The sequence below is a fragment of the Sminthopsis crassicaudata genome, chromosome 4 (genome assembly GCF_048593235.1).
Source record: "Sminthopsis crassicaudata isolate SCR6 chromosome 4, ASM4859323v1, whole genome shotgun sequence".
Taxonomy (NCBI): Eukaryota; Metazoa; Chordata; class Mammalia; order Dasyuromorphia; family Dasyuridae; genus Sminthopsis; species Sminthopsis crassicaudata.
The window spans coordinates 131,603,825-131,628,737 of record NC_133620.1 but is presented as its reverse complement, the minus strand read 5'-3'; the positions used below and the strand labels follow the sequence as shown (position 1 = coordinate 131,628,737).

At 35.4% G+C, this 24,913-nt stretch overlaps 1 protein-coding gene across 1 annotated transcript in view; it reads left to right on the top strand.

Moving 5' to 3' along the window:
• LOC141565798 (solute carrier family 22 member 1-like) overlaps positions 1-20,780 on the top strand; it is a 49,018-nt gene extending 28,238 nt beyond the window's left edge. Inside the window, exons 7-11 of the mRNA XM_074309387.1 lie at positions 2,990-3,204; positions 5,671-5,779; positions 8,626-8,738; positions 17,509-17,605; positions 20,146-20,780. Coding sequence (XP_074165488.1) covers positions 2,990-3,204; positions 5,671-5,779; positions 8,626-8,738; positions 17,509-17,605; positions 20,146-20,212 — 601 coding nt within the window. The 3' untranslated portion in view covers positions 20,213-20,780. The remainder of the gene's footprint in view (positions 1-2,989; positions 3,205-5,670; positions 5,780-8,625; positions 8,739-17,508; positions 17,606-20,145) is intronic.
• The last annotated feature ends 4,133 nt before the right edge of the window (positions 20,781-24,913 follow it).

Genomic DNA, 24,913 nt, shown 5'->3' with positions numbered 1-24,913 from the left:
AGTCCAGAAATGGAGTGACTTATAATGAAACAGCGTTACTGCATCTCAGAGTATATGGAGGAATGGAGAGGTGAGAAGCCTAGAAAGGTAGGATTGGGCCAGATTATTTTTTATCTCTTTAAAAATTTTTTTATTATAGCTTTTTATTTACAAGATATATGCATGAGTAAATTTTTCAGCATTGACAATTGCAAAACCTTTTGCTCCATTTTCCCCTTCCTTCCCCCCACCCGCTCCCTCAGATGGCAGGTTGACCAATACATGTTAAATATGTTAAAAGTATATGTTAAATACAATATATGTATACATGTCCATACAGTTATCTTTGGGTCAGATTATTAAGAGCTCTAAAAGCCAACTTGTCAAGGTTCAAGTTCCTAAACTAGACATGACCAATCTGGTGTTCAAGATTGCCAACCATTTTGCTAAGCCAGAAAATACAAATGAAAGGCTCTGACTTTAAGAAACTTCATGATCTTGCATTTTTCTGTATTGATATTTTAGAGATTTTAAAAATCAGTCTTTTAAAATGGGTTGATCCCATTTTGTTTCCGGGTAGAATAGTTGTCCAGTAATGTACAGACTAATGGGGTGGGGGGGGGCAAATGGTTGGGGTAAGCTGGCTGCAACATATGAGAACCAATGAGAAATGTCAAAGAAGAAATAGGATAAAAGAAGTATTATCAGTGAAGTAAAAACAAAAACAAAAACAAAACAAAACAAACCTAGTTATGAGATGAGAGTAAAGGTTGGTAGGACAAGAGCCTGAATGCTTTACTGTAATCCCAAGTTGCTAGAAGAAGGAAGGAAAGAAATAGCACTTTTTAAGTACATAAATGAGGGCCAAATACTGTGCTAAGCACAGGGGAGACAAAAACAAAGCTAAGAGAGTCCCTGCCCTCAACATGTTTTTGTCCTAAAAGGGGGAAACAGCATCTAGAGAATAGTAATGGCCCCAAGGAATATTTTGATTTGGAAAATTATGGGGATGATGAATAGAGATTTTCAGAAGTAATGATAAAATTGATTCATTAACATTGGTTTTGTGACCTCTCACTTAATATGAAAGCTGTTATTCAGAGGAATATGTTTATAGCATTTAAGCATCTTATTTATGTTTAAGAGGTCACTGTCTTCTTAGCATTTTTCCTTGATTAGTTCTTAGATACCACTTAAAGAACTAGCAAAAAACTTAGAGAATTCTGTAGGGCAGTTTGGGGCATCTTTCACCTATTGTGTCTAACTTGACTGCCACTGTCTTATAGTGGGTCACAACAAACCTGAAACCTCAGTCAAAACCATAGCCTTTCCCTTCCATTTCCTGGTCAGTACAGTCATCCCATCTACATTTTGAGAGTTAGAGGTACAGCCCCCCACAACCTGGAAAATTCATGTACAACTTTTTGGCTCTCCCTCTGTACCAGAGAAGAAAAGTGAATTTTTTTCCTTTTTTCTTTTAAGGGGCGTTTACAGTTCCTCATTGTAAAATCTGGATTAAGTATTTGGTCATAGGCTATATGTAGTTGAATGTTAAGTAAAAATACTTTTTCTGTGTCATTTGTTGATCTTTGTGTGTCATCATCTGTGACTTTTGCAAATCTCCTCCCAAATTTCCATTATTTATTTATTTTGCTGAAGTAATTGGAGTTAAATGATTTGCCTAGAGTCACTCAGCTAAGAAGTGTGTCTGGGACCAGATTTGAACTCAGGTCCTCTTGATTTCAGGGCTGGTGCTCTACACACTGTACCATCTATCTGCCTCCATTTAATTTATTTATGCTGACCTGTGATATATTGAAACTGTGATGGGGAAAGTCACACTGTGAAAGGGATAACTATTCATCTTTCTACTGAGCTGTCCTTCCTCAGTGGAATGTCAGATTCTCTTGTCTCTACCCCTGTTCTAAGCCCTAAATTATGTCATTGGGAGCAATTTGTCTCTTCCTTATTTCTATGACTTTTTTTTATAAGAAGTAGCAGTTGGTTAAGCCCCTAAAGAGTTTATTTTTTTCTGAGCTTTTCCAGGCATTCTCAGGAATTTACATTTGCTCATTTATTTTAAAATAGGGTGATTTAAATAGGAATCTCAATTTTTCTAGGAGCTACTGTGAAATTTGGTTGCTTGAAAAATGACATTTATTTTTCTCTTGATGAGAACCTTGTATCAGGTTTACCATAAACAACAAATGGATGAGTGTATGTGCATGTATTATGTATGTACATATGTTTATGTGAATCTATCTAACAATATAACATTTTTAAAAACTTGATAGTTTCTTCTAAAATAACTGGGTGAATTTCCTTAATGTTGCTTAGAGTATTTTATCTGTTTCTATACTAAGTCCATATGCTATAATCTAGAGACTGCTATCTGATTTAGCACAAAAATGAACACAAATGCTACAGGATAAAAGAGAAAATGGCTTTTAAAAACACATTTGATCTTAAAGAGAGCCTGGATATATTTCATAAAATCTTATTTTGATATTCTTCTGAAAACAACTTTAGTATGGAGAACTATTTTAAAATTTCTGACAATTATTCTTAAATCTCCTCTCTGATTACTGTTATGTTCTAAGTAATATCTGATACTAATTTTCTCTCCAATTATTCTCATAAATCATATTTATAAGCACTTTCTCTCTCTTCTCTGTGAGGAAGAAAAAGTAGCATTCTAGTAGATGGACCATTGGGTCTGGAATTGAGATTTCCTGAGTTCATATCCCACTCATGCTTACTACCTGTGGACCATGGAAAGAAATTTAATCTTTTTTTCATCCTTAGTCTCTCTAACTGTAAAATGAGGTTAATAATAGCACCCACCTCACAGGACTGTTGTGAGGATCAAATGAGGTAATTTTTGCAAACTGCTTAGTTCAATGGATGCTTCATAAATGCTGATTCCCTTTTCTTTCCCTCAAAAAAGGTCACAAATTCCTCATCTTTCGAGAAGTCTAATTGTAACTTGAGGCATCATTTTTTTGTTTAGGTTTTCAAGTTCTGTGCTTTATCAAGGTCTCATTATGTACATGGGGGCCACAGCTGTTAACCTTTACCTGGATTTCTTCTACTCTGCTTTGGTTGAGTTTCCAGCTGCTCTGATCATCATTTTCACCATTGATCGCGTTGGTCGCCGCTATCCTTTGGCTGCCTCCAATTTTATTGCAGGGGTAGTTTGCTCTATCATGATATTTATCCCCAAGGGTGAGTTGTTCATTTTCATTATTTTCCCATTTGTCCATTTGGGGAATGTTATGTCTTTGATAAGCTTTTGGAACTAGAATAGAGAAAGTAAAGTATAATATCTTACTCATTGTTGTAATCCAAGATAAACAGAACCAGATAAATTCTTCCCAAATTTAAGTATAGCAAATAAACCTCCTCCTACATTCCTTGTCAATTCTAATTCTTTTAAATAAACAAGAAGATAAAATTTATTATTTTCCTAAGTTTTCATGAACTGTTTACTGGACCTATTAGAACTCTGGGTCATTTGACACAGTTTCTGTGAATAATATTTTAGAAACTGCCTCATAAAATTTGGGTTCTTGATTATCTTGCTTATCCTGAGCTTGAGAGGCACTGGGGCATGGTAAATAGAGAGCTGGCTTTAGAATGAGAAAGATCTGGGTCCAGTTCTGTCTCTGGACATATATTAAATCTGATTCTTATGTGACAATTTTCTAATGCCAAAATTTAAAAAGCAATTAGTGATTGTATGTATAGAAGAATTTTCTGACCAAAGCTCCCTACGGTAATGATATCAATAGACCAAGAAAAAGAAAAAGTAGACTTGGAGGTGGTGCAATCTTCTTTCTCTGGCAGCTTGGTGGTACAGAGCATTGAATCTAGAGTCAGAAAAACCTGAGTTCAAATCTAGCCTCACTGGCTGTGTGACCCTAAATAAGTCACTTAACTTATTTGCCTCAGTTTTCTCAATTGTAAATGAGAATAATAACAACACCTACCTCCCAGGGTTGTTATGAGGACCAAATGAAACGATATTTGTAAAGTACTTAGCTCAATGCCTGGCATGTAATAGGTATTTTATAAATGCTTATTCCTCTTTCCTCCCTTAGAAAAACTACTAATTCCTTTCCTCTTTTCTCTCTTTCAAATAGGAGCTGAAGAAAACAATTCAATAAGCACTTATTAAGCACTTCCTATTTACAGGATACTATAAAGAGAGGGAGCAAAACAGAGGGTTTCATAGAATGATGATTACCCAAGTAGAAGTAGAGGAATGAGACTAAAGCCCTCTTAAAATTAGGAATTAATTTTCCTTGTATCACCTTTCTGCAGGCAAGGTAGTTTTCTCTTTGAAAATTATAGTGCAATCAAATATTTATTCAGTACTTACTTTGTGGGGGTATTGTGCTAGGTGCTGGGAAAAAGACAAAGATAAGTTAAGATGGTGCATGCTGCTATTATGTCATTTACTGTCCTAGGTGACAAATTAGTATAGATTTAGAATTTAAAACACATCAGAGAACTCTATAACAAGAGAAAAGAGTCTGCTTCTAAAGTTGTCTACTTCTCTAGTGCGAGGGTTGTATTTGTATTAAGGATTCAATGAGTTTGATATTCTAGATGATACAGTCTAGGATTTAAAAACAAACATCTTCCTGTAGATCCTAGATTTTAAACATGTTATTTCTGGCATAGGAGATAGAATGGGTTGCTGTTTTGGGTCTTTTTCTATTCCCAAGCAAGAGTTCTCAAGTCCTTGATTTATCCATTAAATTTCTTCTCGAAGAGAAAGCTGAGGAAAGAAGGTAAGTGAAGTGAGAATGCACTGAATTAGTCAGAATAAAGAAATTCCTTAGATCCCTATTTTCTCTCTTGAATGAAGCCTTGAGAAGAATGAGCCAAGTTTTATATGAACTGGAGTCAACGATAAAGATCTGGTACCATCTCTACATCTTATGAGTACTCTGCTTGATCATTGACTCAGGGTTATATGATACTTGAGTCCTGATAATAATTTATGGCATTTATTGTTTTCAACATAATTAATCTATGATAAATAATTATTAACATTATATTTATATATAATTATAATTAACACATCAATTTATTATTATTATTATTATTTTTCCCCTGAGGCTGGGGTTAAGTGACTTGCCCAGGGTCACACAGCTAGGAAGTATTAAGTGTCTAAGACCAGATTTGAACTTGGGTCCTCCTGAATTCAGGGGCTGGTACTCTATCCACTGCGCCACCTAGCTGCCCCTCAATTTATTATTAATATTCACATATATTATCTCATTTGGTCTTAACAACAGCCCTGAGAGAGGTAAGCACTATTACTATCCCCATTTTATAGATAAGAAAACTGAGGCATGTCCTTATCTAGTTTCCTTTAAAAACACCAAAATTTGACAACTTAAAGTCCCTACAAAATTGTAGTTCCTACCAGAGTACACAGGCTTGTAAATAATTGACAAAATATTTGAAATAGGTTTGAACTCAGGTTTTCTAAATTTCGTATCCAACACTATCCATTATAACTGCTTTGAAGAGGCCATTTTTTTTAGTTCATGGATGCTTAGGTTCTCTGAAACAGTTATGAAGTATTCTTAAAACATGATGAACATGGTTTCTTAATGTAACCCAAAGGGCGGAATTCTTGCTCATTTTCCAAACAATTTCTTTGTATTTTCTTTCCAGATATACACTGGTTAAAAGTAACCGTGGCATGTGTTGGTAGGATGGGAATTACAATTGCGTTTCAGATGGTTTGTTTAGTGAATGCAGAATTATATCCCACATTTATCAGGTGAGTGACTCTTCCTAAATCTGAGCAGAGTTAGGTGTGGCTCCTGAAATTGGTGAATAAGTCAGATTTAATGTGAACTAGACAGATTTAATTATTTCTCCTTAGATATTTCTCCTTAGAAGTACTTCACTAAAGTGGGTCAGATGGCTTATATTGAACTCTTTCTTTCTCTCTGCCCCTCCCTCTCCTTTATTCTCTCCTTCTTTCCCCCCCCTCTCTCTGTCTCTCCATAATATATATATATATATATATATATATATATATACACACACACACATATATATATATACACACATATATATATGTATACATATGTGCATATATTTTTTTCTGATCCACATATAGAGTACTGTATGTAGGATGGTCTATTTGTGGTTTCAGTGGACAAAATTGAATTCACTTGAGAACCTACTGTATTCCAAGGCATATGATAGACATTCCTGGCTCATGTAATACTGAAGAAAATAAGAGTGCCAATATTGAGTGAGAGACCTTAAAATCACAAGCAAGAGATAAAGCATACATATCAATAAACTTAATAGTATAATGTTCAGCTTCTTAAACTGTGAGCTGTGATCCTACATGGGGTCTCATTATTTTTTTTTTAATTTTTATTTTTTCTGAGGCTGGGGTTAAGTGACTTGCCCAGGGTCACACAGCTAGGAAGTGTTAAGTGTCTGAGACCAGATTTGAACTCGGGTCCTCCTGAATTCAAGGCTGGTGCTCTATCCACTGCGCCACCTAGCTGCCCCCATGGGGTCTCATTATTGAATGAATCACAAAATTGTGATTTATTATCAATAAATGTTTGATTTGTATATTTATTCTATGTACCCATAAAGCCAAGGTCACATAAAAATTTTGTAGGAGAAAAGTATTCGAGGATGGAAAAAATTTGAGGAGCACTTGTTTAATGGATCCTTAATGTCAGCATTTCTTCCATTAATGAAGAGGAGCAAGCTGTTTATACCTTCTCCTTCTGTATGATCCATATCCATATTCTCCAATAGGTTGTTGGTTGTTTTTTTTTTTAAATAGAGCTATTGAAGGCCCTTCTCAAAATTTTCTTTTTTAAACCAGCTGTGAGAGCCACACTTGTACTGCTCATCTGTTCATCTTGTTCTCAGTCCAGGTTTGGCCCACTGTTTTTTCCGATCATATATGTCTTGTAGTATATAATATATATTCATCATTAAAAATGTGCCATAGTGGACTTATACCTGTCACACAAATTACTATACTACATAATAGATAACATGTATATCATTCTTTACAATGTGCCCATAATGCATTATATTATTTATGCCAAAACACAATTATTCCCAGCATTGCCCTGTGAGGGAGGTTATTCAAACATCACCCCCCACATTACTGAAATGCAGATAGACTAAGTGTCTTCTGGAAAGTCACATGGTGATCAAATACCTGAGCTTGAACTTGGACCCAGAAAGGTACAAACAAAATCCTGTCATCAGTAAGCTTGTCAGTTTGGGAAAAGTCCATTTATACCCAATAAAACAAAACAAAACTTTGATTAGGCTCACAGCTGCTATGTGATTCTATCACTTGATCTGTTTTCAATTTTTTCCCTATTAATCTCTCCAACTCCTCTCTCATTTAGTACAGTAATAGCATATAGTAGGACCTGTTGAGTCCACATTCTGCTGCTGACTAGTCCTTTGACTTTGTACATATCTAATGAGATAATATTTATAGGGCTTTGCAAACCTCTAAACGCCAGATAAATGTTATCTATTATTATTAATAATAATAAAATTATTTTTATCTCTTTGAGTTTCAATTTCCTTGGCTATAAATTGGGAATAATATTATTTGATTAGTTACCTTGCAGAATTGTTGGGAGAAAATCATTTCACAAACTACAAAGTATCATAGGAATGTGAATTATTATTATTAATATTTTCTGCCTCTTCCCTATTCCTCTCTCAAGTGCTTGTGAATGGGAGGAAACTAATTGGAAACTTAGAAAGTAAAAATTAAAGCACAAAGCTCTCTCTTGAATTCAGTGCCTCTCTTGCAGACCTGAATCAGAAGTCTAAAAGTAGCAGAGCAAAACAGTTCCATTGTCATGGCCACTGGTCCCCAAGGGCTTGTTCAAATCTTAAAAATCCAACGGTTCTGTGAGTTTGGTCTTATAAGGAGAAAAGTCAAATAATATAGTCTCCTGAAGGATCTTGAGCATTTGTGAAGAAATTCTGTAGATATACAGTTTTAACAAGGCTTTTTAAAAAAAAATATAGGATAACAATAAGAGTGCTTTTTGCTTTAGGAAATGTTTCTTCTACTATCTTGTTTTTCCTTTACCATAACTCTGTGAAATTGGATTACAGGATGCAGAGTTGGAAGAAACCTTGAAATTCTTCTAATTTAAGTTTCTTGTCTCATTTTAAAACTGAATAAGGTAATGAATACCTAGAGAGATTAAGGAAATTGTTCGAAGTCTTACCAAAAGTCAATTTGGGAATTGAGAGTAGGTTCCAGTCCTTCTACTACATTCTATGGCCTCAGTATTATATGTATTATTACTTTTATTCCTATTTTCCAGACGTGTAAACTGAGACTTATAGAAATTCATTGTGTTGTCCAAAGTTAAATAATGAATAACAGAACTGTATAATATGCTGCCATTGTTTTTGGTGTAATTTCCCTTGATCATTAGATGATTTTTTAAAATCAAGCTTTCAGGTTATTCTAGTGGTAATTTTCTATTAATTTTCATATATTTCATATATTTTCAAAGGTGGATGCTTTATTTACTATTGTATAAGTTTGACATTTGGGTAACTTAAGAGCTTAATCTTTTTTGTTTTTTTTCATTTTATCAGGAACCTTGGAGTGATGGTCTGTTCTTCCTTGTGTGATGTGGGTGGAATCATAACCCCTTTTATTGTCTTCAGACTGACAGAAATTTGGCATGAGTTACCTCTTATTTTATTTGGTAAGATTCCATTCAATGCTATCTGTCTAGTACAAATGACAATGACTATGAAAGTTTCAGGTACCCAGGATAGTCATCAGAACCCTAACTAAGGTGAGATGACAGGACCTTTTCCTCAGGGCTCTGAAATTTAGAGGATGATAATACTTGCAATACTTAAGCAATATAGAAAAAAACCCTGTTCTTTTTCTAGCATCTAGTTAGCAAAAAAAGTTTGTCAATATAGGAGTTAACCAGATGGTATATATCTCTGAATAACTTGAGAATATCTCAACATCTCCTCAACATATCTAAGACAGATTTAAAACCTTGACTCTATCCTCAGTTATTTACTCTTACTTAATTCTCACATCTATTTAAGTTTTGAATCTTGTCAATTCTACCTTCATAAGATGCTGTATTTGGTTCCTTCTTTTCACTCATACCATAACTAGCTTTATTTAGTCCCTTCCCATCTCTGATCCTGACTGTTACAATGACCTCCTAATTAGCCCCACTGTATCCAGACTCTTCTTTCTGAATGCCATCCTCCACACAGTTGCTATTTTGATATTCCTAAAGCAAAAATGTGATCATGTAATTCACTTGCTCAAGAAGCTTCTAGCTTCCTATTATCCCCAGAATAAAATACAAACTCCTTTGATATTTAAAGGCAAGTCACTCAACTTATATATGCCTCAGTTTCCTCATCTATAAAATGAGAATAACTATTTTATTTGCCCCACAGGGTTGTTTGTGAGGATCAAATGAGTTAACATATGTAAAGTACTTTGTAAAACTTAAAGTGTGCTAAAATTAAGATACCCTACAATATTTCTTGATCTGCCATTCTCATAACCCTATCCATAAAAAAAGAGACTAGAAGAGTTTGGCAACATTTATTCTTAGTGAACTAATTCTAGTGAATTCTTAGTGAACTAATTCTAGGTCCTGAGAATCATTGCCTCCTCTCCTAAGTGTTTACTTATAATCTTGAATTGTTTGTTCTAGATTTTTCCCAGGAATTGAAGTAAGATCACCAACCTAGAGGTTCTGAACTATTGTGTATTTATTTTATGTGTTTGAAAATCAGGGAATTTGATCATCTTTAATTTTGTTGCACCTCTCTCTGTATAATTAATTCCCCCAAATTAACAAATAATAGAATCACAATAACATTAGTTGGTATTTTCAGTCCCCTTTCATGTAATCCATTTACCCTCAGAGATATAAATATATTTAAAGCAATTAGACCTTCTCTTACCATCTTTCCTATTTATCTTGAGCAGAAAAGTCTTCTTTAACTTATTTGTCTGATTAAGCAATAGAATAGAAACAATTCTCTAAAAAACTTTTTTTTTTTTTTGGTTGTCTTTAGCATTTTCCACAATGTTAGTTTATTTTGGAAAGTTCTCCTGGCATTATTTTTATGGGATTATACTAGTATTCTGTATTTGTCCTTGATTATATGAATCTTTTATACATGCCCTTTCATAATTGGAGTACATAAGATAGCAAACGCTCTAGCCTTGATTTTTTCCCACAATCTCTTTTTCTCGCTCTCTCCCTTTTTCTCTCATTCCCTCTCCCCCCTCCTCTGTCTATGTCTCTTGTCTGTCTATCTGTCTGTCTCTCTCTTCTTGATGCCTTCTGTTTTATCATACCATTTGCATATAAATGTCAGCAAGACACTCAGTTAAGAAAGACCTAACAGCAACCATTTGATACCATGTACTACTTACTGAATCCATAATCTCCCATATCTCTGAAGGAAAAAAGAAAGTGTGAAATTTTCCTCTCCTTATCTTATGGGTCGACATTATATTTGTATAGTTTTCATCATTTTCCCCCATCTTCTTTTCATTTATGTTGTTCTAGTCCTTATGTAAATAATTTTCTTGATTCTGCTTATTTCACTGTGTATCATTTTATTCGTTTTCCCATGTTTCTCTAAATTCCTTATGTTCATTAGTTTTTAATTCAAAATTCTCTATTAGAGTTATATCATAATTTGCTTACTATTTTCCAAACAATGAATGCCAACTTTGTTTATAGTTAGTTTTTTAAAAAAAACTCCCATACAAAGTATTGCATTTAATATTTTGGTTTATTCTTTTTGTCTTTGACCTCCTCAGGCAGGGATGGGGAGCAGGAAAAGAGAAAATAGAAAATATGCTTAACTGTGAAATCTCTGGATCAAAGCAACAGTTTATTGACTTTTCTTACATAATTTCAAATTATTTTTTAGAATGGTTGTACTATTTCATAGTTAGATCAGCAGTTTATTTGTGTGCCCATGTTCAAAATCTTTCCAAAGACAGATTCTTTCTTTCTTTCGTCATCTTTAACAATTGGCTGGTTGTGACTTGAAACCCCAATTATAATTTGAATGTGGAGCAATACTTCATTTGGGTATTGATAGTTTGCAGATTTTCTTTTGAAAACTTTTTACATTTTTTTCTTATCTTTTGGGAAAAGGTTCTTGATCTTATATATTTGTGTCATTTCCCTATATGTCTTTGATATCAGGCTTCTATCAAAATTATTTGCTACAAAGATTTTTTTTCAATTGAAAGTTTCCTTTGTCTTGGTTACATTTGTTGAATTAAAACTTTAACTTTTATGTAGTCAAAATTTTCTCTTTCCTCTTTTATGATCACTTTTTTCTTTCTTGTTTAAGAATTCTACCTATAGTCAGAGATGGAAAATGATCTCTTTCCATTTTCCACTAATTTTTTAATAATATGATTTTTTTATACTTAGATCATGTATCCATTTGGAACTTTGGCATATGAAATAAGATGATGCTTAAAACATTTATTTATTTATTTTTTACCAAATTGCTTTTCAAATTGTTCAGACGTCCTAAGAATTCTACCTATAGTCAGAGATGGAAAATGATCTCTTTCCATTTTCCACTAATTTTTTAATAATATGATTTTTTTATACTTAGATCATGTATCTATTTGGAACTTTGGCATATGAAATAAGATGCTGATTAAAATCGTTATTTATTTATTTATTTTTTTACCAAATTGCTTTTCAAATTGTTCAGATGTCCTTTCCCTACAAATTGATTTCCTTACATTTATTGAGCAGTAGGCTCTGATGTTAAATAGTTTCAAATTCTTCCTTATCTATTCTGTTTCTTTCATCTGCTTTCCTATTTTTAATCACTATCAAATAATTTTCATGTTTATTACTTTATAAGAAAGTTTGAAGCCTGGAAGAATTAGGTCTCCTTCTGTCCTACTTTTTTCATTATTTCCCTCAAGCTTTAAGAATTTTGGTTGCTTCAAATGGATTTTTTTTGGTATAGGTCTATCAAATAACCCAAGAATAGTTTGGTATAGCACTAAATCAGCAAATTAATTGGCTCATTATCCTTTAAAAATATCATATTGATACAGCCTAACCATATGCAATGAATATCCCTTCAATTATTTACATCTTTCTTTCAGGTTCAGTATTGATTTAACAAACATTTATTAAAACCATGTCAAATGTGAAACCTTGTTCTGAGCTTTACAGAAGTTAGAAATGTAAACAAGAAATGGTTCTGTTACTCAAGAATTCTTATTTTTCTTTCCCCGGATAAGTTTTTTTTATTGGACTGCCAAAATCAATAAGATTTGGCAACTGATTGGATATGGAGAATTTAGGGTGGAGGACACGTGCATGAGAGAAATATAAGTGTCAAAGATTAAATCCAAACTATGAAATTAGGTGACTATAAAAATGATGCCAAGTTTGTGAATTTCTATATAGTCTTGAGGTGCCAGATATATTTACTTCTGTTACCTGGCACTGCTCCTTTATTTCTTTTATTGGATCATTTTATTTTGAATAAGGTATACTTTTTCATTGCTATATTCCATTCAAGAGTACTATCTCACAATATTGATGATAAACTATGAGATCAAATTTATATTCTTTTGCTAAAATGTCAAGTTTAATTTATAATTCTACATCGATTTAGAGACATCAGATGTCATGAGTAATATTTCCAGTCCTTTTTCTTGTTATTTCTTCATGAAAATTATTGTCTACTATTGTTTTGAAAGATGAGGAAACTGAGTGGTTGCATGACTTGTCCAAAGTCACATGGGTATAATTAATTGGATCAGAACTTCAATCCAGGTTCTCTGACTCCTTGACATGATTGCTAGGTAGGCTTCTTTATCACAAAATATCTTCCCAAGTGGTGCCTGAAATTCCACCATTAACAATTCTTTTCTTTGTGTTTGTGGTCTCCTTTCACAAAGATGGATGATAGTGAAAGAAAACATAGGGCAATGGATAAAGATGGACCTGGCCTCAAGAGTACTGAGTTCAAAACCTATTATTTCCTGACCATGGGAAGGCCATGGGAAAAGAGTTGCAGTTTTTTCAATAAAGAATAGAATGGTTGAGGGCAGCTAGATGGCACAGTGGATAGAATACTGACCCTGAGTCAGGAGGACCTGAGTTCAAATGCAGCCTCAGACACTTAATATTCTCTAGCTGTGTAATCCTGGACAAGCCATTTAATTGTCTCTTAAAAAGAAGGATAAGGAGAAAAGAAGGATGGGGGGAGAAAGAGAAGAAGGAGGAGAAGCAGGAGGAGAAGTGGGGAGAAAGAGAAGAAGGAGAAGGAGAAAGGATGAAGGAGAATGGTGGAGAAGAAAGAGAAGAGGAGGGGAAGAAAGAGGGCAAGGAGGAGGGGGAGAGAAGAAAGGGGGAGAAAGAGGAAACGGAGAAGGAGAAGAAAGAAAAGAAGGAGGAGAGAAAGAAAGAGAAGAGGAGGAGAAGCAGTAGAAGGAGGAAAAGAAGGGATAGAAAGAGAAGAAGGAGGAGGGGGGGAAGAAAGAGAAGAAAAAGAAGGAAAGGGAGGAAGGAAGAGAAAAAAGAGGGGGAAGAAAGAGAAGGAGGAAGAAAAGAAGGAAGAAGAGGAGAAGAAGAATAGTTAAGTGAGGACAATTTTCCAGTGGAAGAACTATACTTTGGGCATTTTATTGGGTACTCTGGGGTGCTGGCTTACCTTTTAGACCTCTCAGACCCTGGTTCTTAGTAGGTTGCTTGACATCAAGTCCTTGCAGAAATGAGGGATGATGGAGAAAGTCCCCTTTGCCCTCATAAACTTTGTCAATAGACATTTACCAATTCTAGTTGGGTAATTACTGGGCTGTGGTCACTGCCAGCCTAGAGAGTTGTGACCCAGTTGGATTCCATTTTGTTTTTATCTATGCCCAGGGATTCAGGATGAGAGACCGGCAAGTATCCTTTAGGTACCTCCTTCATCTTCTCTCTATTTCTTCTGTCTCCCTTCCCTATAAAACAAAAGGATCAGGGTCTACAAGCTTACAGTGGATTAGTTGTCCCTAGGTTTTGAGAAGTAAGATTAGAAAGACACAATGCATTATGGTACAAAGAATAAGGAATTGGGAATCAAGAGATGTGGATTCATGGGATCATCAATTTAGAACTGAAAGTGAACTCATATGTCATTGATCTTGACCATCTTCTTTTATATATGAGGAAACCAAGCTAAGAGGTTAAATCAGTCATACAAATAATAACAGATAAAGCTACGATTTAAATTCAAGTCCATTAATCCCAAATTCAGCACTTTTTTCACTTGGTGACTCTATTTTCATCTCTGTACTCTGTAGCTATAGACAAATTAATTAGCCTCTTGCTTTCTTTCTCTTATCTTTATAAAAAGGAAATTTAGTTCAATATTCCCCCTTCTCCCTCTCCATTTGGAGATCCAGAGGTGTTAAGTGAGTTGCCTAATGTGACATGACTAGTAAAGGTCCTCTGACTATATCATACGGTTGGATTAAAATTGCATAATCTTAGACTTACCTACAGCCTGAATCTGCCGTACTTTATTCCCTCTTTAAGTGGACAGCTTATTCATTGAGGAAGTCAGTGTGGGAAGAAATAAGAAAACAAATATTTATTAAGCACCTACTATATGCCAAGCACTGTACAAAGTCCTTTTCAAATATTATTAACTTATTTGATCTTCATCATAACTCAGGGAAGTAAGCAGTTTTATTATCACCTCCTTTTACAGTTGAGGAAACTGAGGCAAACAGGGACTGGGGGACATGCCTAAAGTCACACAGCTAATCAGGGTTTGAGGTCAGATAATGACTTGGGTTTTCTTGACTCCAGACCTAGCTGTCTGCTTTACAGATAGATCCACTGTACTGTTCTGCTCCCTAGTGCAGAAGACACTTGCCAAAGGGATTCATGTACCCACAGAATTAGCTGAAAGGAACATAGGTCCAAAGGCATAGGAGCATGGATTTAGAGTTGGAAGGGACCTTGAGGTCACTTAGTCCTATTCCAAAGGGAAAGGGGTTGCCCAAGCTCCTTCAGGGAGAGAGTGGCACTATCCAGGGTTTGAAACAAGTTCCATCCTTTATTGACAAATCTATCCATCTTTTACCATCCCTTCCCTGCTTTCCTACAGCCCCACCAAAGCCCAACCAAAAGACAGAGCTCTCCTTACTTGCTTCACCCAACTCTAGACTTCACATTGCTCTTACTAGACTTTCTTATTCCCCTTTCGAGATGCCCTGGTGATTTTAACTTGATTTCACTGACATGCAAACACTCAAGGAAGGCACAATTCTACAGTAAGTAGGGCCTTGCAGAAGGCAAGAGTTTGGGGATATTTTCTTCAATTATGCAATATTCTTGCTGTTTACTTCACTACATTAAAATATTTGGTAACCATAGTTAGAGACATTGCAGTATTTTCTAAGACAGTTATAAATTAAAATGTTAAAACACTATATCAACCTCACATTTAAGGAAACATTAACAATACAATACATGGGAGACCATGCATATATTCCAGTCTTCCCCACTAAAGCTATGAATGGGTCATCATCATTTGTGGTGATTCCCTTTATCATATGTTTTTCCTGTTAGCTGATACTATTTAAGAAAGATTGAAGATAGTACCTGTCTTGTAATTTTGGACTGTTTCTCTACCTAGTTTCAAGTACCAATAAAATTTACTTAATTTACTCACTCAATTTATTCATTTTTATTTATTTCTTTTTATCTATTCTTTCCTTCCTTCCTTCTACTGTCCCTGTCTGTGTCTTTTTCCTTCCTTCTTTTCCCCTTTCTTCTCTCCTTTGTTCTACTTTTCCTTTCCTCTACCTCTCTTGTCTTATCTTCTTTCCCCCTTCCCCTCTTCTTTCCTTTCCCCTATTCTTCTCTTTCCCCTCCTCCCCTCTTCTTTTCTTCCCATCTTCCCCTCTTCTTTCATTTCCCCTCTCTTCTTTTCTTTCCCCTCTTTTCCTCTTCTTCCCTTTCTCCTCCTTCTGTCTTTTCCCCTTTCCATTCCTCCCCTCTTCTTCTTTCCACTCCTTCCCTCTCCTTTCCTTTCCTCTCTTTCCCTCTTCTTCCCTTTCTCCTCCTCCTCTCTTTTCCCCTTTTCCCTCCTCCCCTATTTTCCCCTCTCCTTCTCTCCCTCCTTTTCTTCCCTTATTTGATATAACTGACAGTTTTACTTTCCAGGGGGAGAGAGTAACTGAATTTCTCAAGGTCACACACAAGGTCATTGCCTGTCAGAGGCAGATCTTAAACTCAGTTCTTTCGGATTTCTTGGCTGCAGTCTGTTCACTACACTCTGCTGCCCTGGGGAAGGACTTTGAGAAGTTAGAGAATGTTAGAAGAGGAGGATCACTCTGCTGATGCCATATGAGGATGTGCAGAAGGACCTTTCAGTCTGTCAACAAGCATTCATTAAACATTTGGGGTACAAAGAAGGGGGGGACATTTAGCTTAAGATAAGAAGACATGCTGGTCCATGATAGTTATTCTCAAATATCTGAAGAGTTTTTAAGGTGTAAGAGAGATTAACTTTGTTCTGCTCAGCCCTGGAAGGCAAAATTAGGAGCAAAGAGACATGTTTCACCTGGATTGAAGGGGAAAATTCACTGCTATTGCAATGATTCACATGTGGAATTGGCCATTTTGGGGCTCAGCTTCTTTGCCACTTCTTGTCTGTGTCATAGACAGGAATAGGCTGGTCTGAACAGCCTTGGAGATCCCTTCTGTGAGCCCTATAGCCCTCTCCCCAGCCCTGATTCTGAAATTTATAAACCAGGGTCCTGTTGTGGAGCCTTGACTTTGTCCCTTTTTATTGCTTGCTTCGGTATCAGGAAAGGTCTGGGGCTGAGAACAAGGGACAGCCTTTTTTTAGAGCTGTCATAAACCTTCTGGGTTTGAGCCTATCTAAATGTTAAGGTCAAGCATGCAAGGAACTTTCTTTGCTCAGACGTGCCAGGCCTTCTATGCTCAATTGCCCTTGAGAGTAATGAATTACATTTGGTTGAGGACATTGGCTTGTCTGGCCTTGGACTTGTAAGGATGTCCATGAGGAATCAGACTCTATGGGTTGATTTCCTAGTATTTAAGTTGCCAGCAGCCTTCCTCATTATGTGGGAGGGAAAAATAATATGAAATTGCCTCTTCTAATCTTAAACTCAGTTCTCCTCCTGTGTGTTATGAAAAAAGGTCTCCTTTGGGGGGATTTCTAATCTGCTACATATCCTCCTCTCCAAACCTCCTTGACTTGAATTCATTGGTAAGAAGTGAGTTCCAGGTCCCCTACCTTAATTAATTTAATACAATCATGTAAGGGCCTGAAAAAGCTGTAAATGTATAAATACAATGGTTCCCTTAATGTGATCCACATCATTATCATCAAATTTAAAATGATCTCAGAAATACCTGCTGCTCATTAGTTCTCTTACTCTCTTTTAATATACTTTTTTTGAAGCTTTGATTGGTGTCCTTGCCGGTGGAATGGTATTGCGACTACCAGAAACAAAGGGGAAGATGCTACCAGAAACTATTGAAGATGCTGAGAAGCTGGGGTGAGATGCTGCTACTGCAGGGACAGAAATCTTTCATCACAAATACCATCTGCAAAGGATCAGTCTTTATCTTCTGCATCTTTGGCTCTCTGCTTCCTATATGGAGAAGCGAGGCAGGAGTTCCTAATTCCACTAGTAACATTGGGTGAGGGGCGGGGAAGAAGAGAGGGTGGACCTTTGTGTCAGGAAAGGAACATACATTTAGAGATGGCAATCATTGTTTGAAATTGAGGCAACAGAATGAGGAAGTTCTCTGAGAACGGTTGTCCTCTCCTAGTAGGATAGGTTTCCTCCTGATTTATTGGGAGCTATAAATCTGTGGGAAACCAAACAAAAAATGCCCAATCAAACAAAAACCTTTGATCTGTTTTGAGAATGATCCCAAATGTTTGTATTTCGTGTTGTTTTCAACAGAAGCTTATTTTTCAGGACTAGGAAAAAAATGTTAATAACCTTGATGGTTTTAGTGGTTCAAAGGAGAATGCATGTGTCAAAGTGGGGAAAGATGCTATTTATAATGATTGAATTTGGAGAGATTATATTGATCAATTTATTAAACTGAATGTAATGTTATATGTAATATTAATTTATTATCATCCATTTTTTTATTAGCTGTGTGCCAGGCCCTAAGGATTCAAAGAAAAAATGAAGCATTCCCTATTCTTAGGGAACTAACTTTCTTAAAAATTTTACATTTTTGAAAATGATCTTCTGTTTCAATTTTTAGAGTTATTCTCATTCCTTTGTTTCTATTGACTGATTCCTTTTTTAAAAGCTTCATCAGTACTTTTTGGTTTTAAGGTTATTAACCACAAAGGACCACCTCCTTGTCACAAAAATATTTACTTACTGACTAACAGATACAGTGACATCTGATGTGGCACATATCATATTCCACACCTCAGTCCTTTATTTTTGAAAAGGCTTTCTAAAAATGAGGTCATTCATTACAACTGACAGATTGAATTTTATTGAAGAATGCAATAAATTCTCAACCTACCCCTCAGAACAACACGTATCTAGTGATATCATTGGCAGGTCATTCACATTCTATGGTGAAATGTTGTGGGGAAATGAGAATAGAATAATATCTATTTTAATAATTAATTCACTTCTTTGCTTCTATTACTATATCTTTCTTCAGTTCTAATGTCTTTTGTAGATAATTTTAATGACAATTGCTAATGTATCACTATGAAGTTTGTAAACCACTTTATTTTTTTATTTTTTATTTATTTATTTACTTTTTTATTTGGTTTTCATAATGACCCTGGGAAATTGGTATTATCATTCATTCCATTAGACAGATGAAGAACCTGTGGATGAGAGAGATTAAACCACTAGCCCAAGTCTTCTCAGTTAGTGTTAGAAGCAGAATTTCAACACAGATTGGATCACAGGTCTACCAGCTGGAAGGAACCTTATCTAGTCTATGTAGGTTATCTAGTTTAGAGCCTTTATTCTACCGATACGGAAAATCAGGAATGCCCAAGGTCACATAGTAAATTTCAAAACCAGAATTCAAAGTCAGGTCCTATGATTCCAAGTTCATTACCCTTTCCATGGCACTACTCCACCTTTATGACTCAGTCATTCTTTCTCAGTGTTTTAGAATTGCCATTTCAGTCCTTCATAGTCCCAAAGAACCAAATGATTGGTTCAGGCATAGAATAAAAAATTCATATCAATTCTTCTCCACCCATTGCTGAAGAGATCATTTTCCACTTTTTATCTTGTAATTTCAAGGGAAAATGTCAAAAGAAAGGACATATTTGGTAATTTGATTTGAAAGTTAAGTAAGGATATGTTTCATTTTCTCTTGAATATGAGTAATTTCCATCAGTGTAACAATGTGCTGATAGATGAAGGGTAGAGTTTTCTAAATGTTGTCCCTTGACTCATGGTAATACTTCTCCAATTGTTCCTTTTTTCCTCCTTAATGACATAGAAGAACATGCTCGATGCTCTGGCATTCCTTCTGGACAGGTTCCAGCTGAAAATGCCTCATTATGCTTATAAAGGACAAAGTAATGTCTGGTACTTAAAGATATTTAACGTTATTCCTGTTTGTCCTTTGTTCTTGAATAAGACAAATGACATCACAAGAATTGTATTTAAATGAGGCATAGCTGACAAAATCATTATCCTTCCTCTTTTGAGTGATCAAAGTTCGGGGTAGACAAAAATTAAGATGATAGGTGATGCCTCAGGAGGCAATGTGTGACTTTAATTTTTCTAATTTAAGGTCTTTCCCAGTTCTATTTAATAAGATAAAAGTATATATATGTACAAATTTTCCAGAAAAACAGTTGAAAAAAATTGGGATTAGATGTATATAAAATGCTTTGTGAATCTTAAAGCTCAATGTTGACTGGTATTATTATTATAATTTCCAAAGCCATTCTAAGAATTCTATTTTTTTTCTGCTGTATTTTAGTTCTTTTCTTATTGCTCTCTCAATGACTCATTTTCCTAATTTCCAAAGTACTCTTTTACTAATAGGTTGATTAATTTTGTCTCGTTTTGTGTTTTTGCTATAGGAAGGGAAAGCCCAAAGAAAACAAGATCTTCCTTCAGATTGAAAAATCCGAAGATGTGGACAACTGAAAGAGATGTGGCCTTGTTGGAATGGTTTGTTGGATAAAGGATTAATTAATCATTGGAAATGCAGGAGGAGAAGCACACATTTTCTCTTAGGCTTGCTCCATTGGTGCTACTCTGACACTTGTCCATCAGGTTTTTGCTTAGAGCTCCAGAAAGCAGTGACAGTTTTAGAAAAATCATTTCTGGTTTTATCAGTGTTCTTCCATTAACCCACTGAAATTGATGGGGGTTGAGGTCCCTTTAAGATTCCTTTCTAATTGCCCAACCCATGACTGACATTGATTCACAAATCCTGGTCAAAGGCACCCTTTGAATATCCGTGCCCAGCCCCCACCACCATCAGCTCAGCTTCCCCCAGCCCTCACCTGATCTGAGCTAACTGAAAAGCCCTCCGAGAACTTAGGGGTACCGCCCATCATCTTTTGGGTATAAAAGAGGTGAGTCTGAACACCCTCATTGCAGGAGCCCTCCCAGCCCTTCCTGCCCACCTAGCAGCCATCTTTGGCCCTGGCGTCTTTCTAACTGACTTTACTTCCAAATTTCTACAATAAACCTTTTATTTATCAATCTAGGTTTTCGGGCCTGTAAATTCATTTTACAGGGGACACTGCGCCTCATGGGATTATCTATGCGCTGAGAAATGGGGTTCCCCCTTTCCTTTCCCTCATTAAAATCATTACTGACTTTTAAAAAAAATTTGTTTATCTTAAAAAAAATCAAGATCTTGTGATTGTGATCATAATATTATTAACAATCAATTAAAAAACATGTATATACCAGGCACTAGCTCTGTGATCCAGCTAAACCACTTAATTTCCAGATTATTCTCTAACATTGTAAATCACCATAGGAAACTATAATGTGCACTGGTAAGAAGAGTTTTTTTTTCTGGAGGTTCCTATACCAATGAGGAAATCACAAATCTAGTGCTTCTTCCTTTTTTTTGTACCCTTCTAAAAATGCAGCTATTTTGAAATAAATGTTGTTAGATTATGAAATATTTTTGGTATGAATAACTTGTAGTCAGAGGTAATGGAGATAATGAGTCAGCGATATTATGGTTCTCCATTTGATGATATGAAATGGAATTTTCTCTTTATAATTATTTTGTCTTTAGTCTCTAAATGATCTCTGAAGTTCCCCTGTAGTAAAAAGTTTATGATCCTAAACATAAACTCTCCTGGGGTTACATGAAAGATATCCAACTATTTTGTTAAGTTTTATAAGAATAGGGCAGGTCTATTATGATGGGGCTTACAGTTATATATTCATTCTGATTTTTGATGATAGTCTTTTTTTGTTAGGTATAAACATTCAACTCTCAAAACTTTGGATCTTTTTCTCTGATATGTAGTGAGTTTCAGCTTCCTTGATAACTTTAGCAAATATGTATCTAATAATTTTATAGATTTTTGTTTTTATACTCCTTTCATTTCCAAATATATCCCTTCTTCCTCTCCAGTGAGTCATGTTTCTAAAAAAATAATAAAGCAAAACTAATCAAGACATCAGCTGAGACTGATGGTACACATTTCTTCCATTCTTCCCAGGGTCCCTTTTGGTCATTATAAATGCACACTGTTCAGGTTGGTTGCTGTTCTTTCCATTTATTTGTTGTAACCATGTGTATATGTTTTTCTGATTCTGCTTATTTTACTCTGTATCAGTTGACATAAGTCAATTTTTTTATTGAATTCTTCATTATTTTGACAGGAAGATAATATTCCTTTATAATCACATATCACAGTTTGTTTAGGGTTGGGCAATATTTCTGAAACAATCTTAAATCAAGTGTCTAGGTATTCCTGGACATTTTTCCATTAGGATTTCTTGCATTTCAGCACATGCAGCAAAAATGGTTGAGACTCTGTGGTGCAAAGACTCTCTAGTATTTGTTAATATGTTATCTTTTTTGTAAAAATAATATTCACGAACTAATATCTGCCTGTGCAATCAAGAAAGCATCATATTGGGGGGGGTAGCTAGATGGCACAATGGACAGAGCCCCAGTCCTGAAGTCAGGAGGAATTGAGTTTGAATTGGACCTCAGGCATTTAATATTTACTAGCTGTGTGACTCTGGGCAAGAGAAAGAAAGAAAGAAAGAAGAAAGGAAGGAAGGGGAAAAAATAAAGGAAGGAAGGAAGAAAAAAGAAAGAAAGAAGGAAAGAAAGAAAGAAAGAAAGAAAGAAAGAAGGAAGGAAGGAAGGAAAGAAAGAAAGAAAGGAAGAAAAAAAAATCAGATATATTGTGCCTCAATAGCCTGTGGAAGTAAAGAAATAGCCTTGAATCCTTTCCAAGGTGTTCAGTGATTCACTTTCCCTCAAAAAGGTCTAATGTGTAATTGCAGTTAAAGTGGGACTTAGAAGGATCCTTTCATCTCATTGCCTCTCTTTCTTGCTACTTATTTCCTGTAGACTGTTAGAGTCCAAAAGGGCAAATCCTTCCAAAAACAGTAATATGAAATTTGATTCTTTGCAGTTATCAAGAAATAGAATTGTTAGGGGTGATACTCAGTGTGATAAATGCATTATGATATAGACATTTGAAGGTAGGAAAAACACTGGAGCTTTAGATATAACTATAATAATGAAAAATTGCAAGGGATTTATATTATAATGATATTAATAACTAGCATTTATATAGCCCTTTACAATTTGCACAAAGCTTTACAAATATTCTCTCATTTGATTCTCACACCAATCCTGGATCATACAAAGACATAACAGTCCCATGAAAAGTAGGTAGAAGCTAGTCTTACTATACACCCACACCCACACCCACACACAAACATACACACACACACACACACACACACACACACACACACACACACACACACACAAGGAATCTCTCTTACTCTGCAGAAAAGTAGGAGAGAAAGGAGATATGAGAAGGGAAGAAGGTGATAGAAAAGAGAGCATATTAGGGAGGAGGGTCAGGGTAAAAGAGAGAAATAGAATATACAGGAGGAAACAATAATAGTAACAATAAAAGAATTTTTAAAAAATTACATTAAATTTTTTTATTAAAACTTTTTAATTTTCCAAAGATATACATTGATAATTTTTCAACATTAACCATTGCCAAAACCTGTGTTCCAATTCCCCCCATTCTCTTCCCACCCTCTGCCCTAGATAGCAAGTAATCCAATAAATGTTAAACATGGTAAAAATATATGTTAAATCCAATATATGCATACATATCTATACAATTACCTTGCACAAGGAAAATCAAATCAAAAAGAAAAAAAATGAAAAAAAATAAAATGCAAACAAACAACAACAAAAAAGAGTGAAAATGCTATGTTTTGAACCACACTCAGTTCCCACAGTCCTCTCTCTGGGTGTAGATGGCTTTCTTCATCACTGAACAAGTGGAAAGGGTTTGAATCATCTCCTTGTTGAAAATGGCCACGTCCATCAGAATACATCCTCATACAGTATTGTTGAAGTGTATAGTGATCTCCTGGTTCTGCTCACTTCACTCAGCATCAGTTCATGCAAGTCTCTCCAGGACTCTCTGAAATCATACTGATGATCATTTGAGCAATAATATTTTATAACATTCATATGCCATATCTTATTCAGGCATTTTCCATATGATGGGCAGCCAGGGAAAAGATTTTTGAAGCAAGTTTCTCTGATGAAGTCCTCATTTCTCAAATATATAGGAAATTGAGTCAAATTTATTAAAAAAAGAGAGCCATTTCCCATTTGAAATATGATCAAAAGATATGAACTATGCCCTAAGAGATATAAAATTGCAGAGGGCCACAGTCAGTGGGGGAGCTCTGGGTGAGGTATGAGACCTGTCAGCCCAGAGGGAACCTGCTAACAATGTCTGATTCGTCTCCCCATCTTCCCTAAGGGCTCTAGGCCTTCCTGAGAAGTCAGGGGGCTTTAAAACCTGTGTTGTGATTGAAGTAGAGTGATACCAGGAGATAAACTACATACAATAGCAAGTTGTTTATGTGGTCCCAGGTGTGCAGTATATACTTAGCTCATGCCCAGTGTTGTTTTGGTTATATAAGAGTATGAGGGTATAAAAAGGGGAAAATCCTTAGAATAAACAGACTCCATTTTTCCACCATCCTCAGGGTGGAAAATCGCCTCATCATTCCTCCACTAAGATGGTATATTTTTTCACCCCAGTGTGGGGGTTCTAGAAAGCATGACACGTTTTGTCACCCCAATTTGGGGGCTCTAGAAAGCAGAGCACAACATAAAATTATGCTTCTCCTTTGACCTAACAATACCATTGCTAGGCATGAATCCCCAAAGAGATTTTTTTTTTAAAGAAAGAACATTTATGTACAAAAATATAGCAGCTCCTTTTTCAGGGCTAAGAATTGGAAATTGACGTGATATCTATCAATTGGGGGAATGGCTGAATAAATTGTGATATGTATATGATTATGATGGGATATTATTGTTCTATAAAAATGATGAGCAGATGCTCTCAGGAAAACCTGGAAAGTCCTCTATGAACTCAAGCAAAGTACTATGTGGTAAATGACTTTGCTGTTTTCAGCAATACAATGATCCAAGACTACTCTGAAAGACTTATTGATGAAAAATGCTGTCCATACCCAGAAAAAGAACTGATTGTCTCAATGCAGACTGAAGCATACTTTAAAAATTATTTTTCTTTATGTTTTCTTTTACAATATGACTTTTATGGAAATGTTTTACATAACGTCACA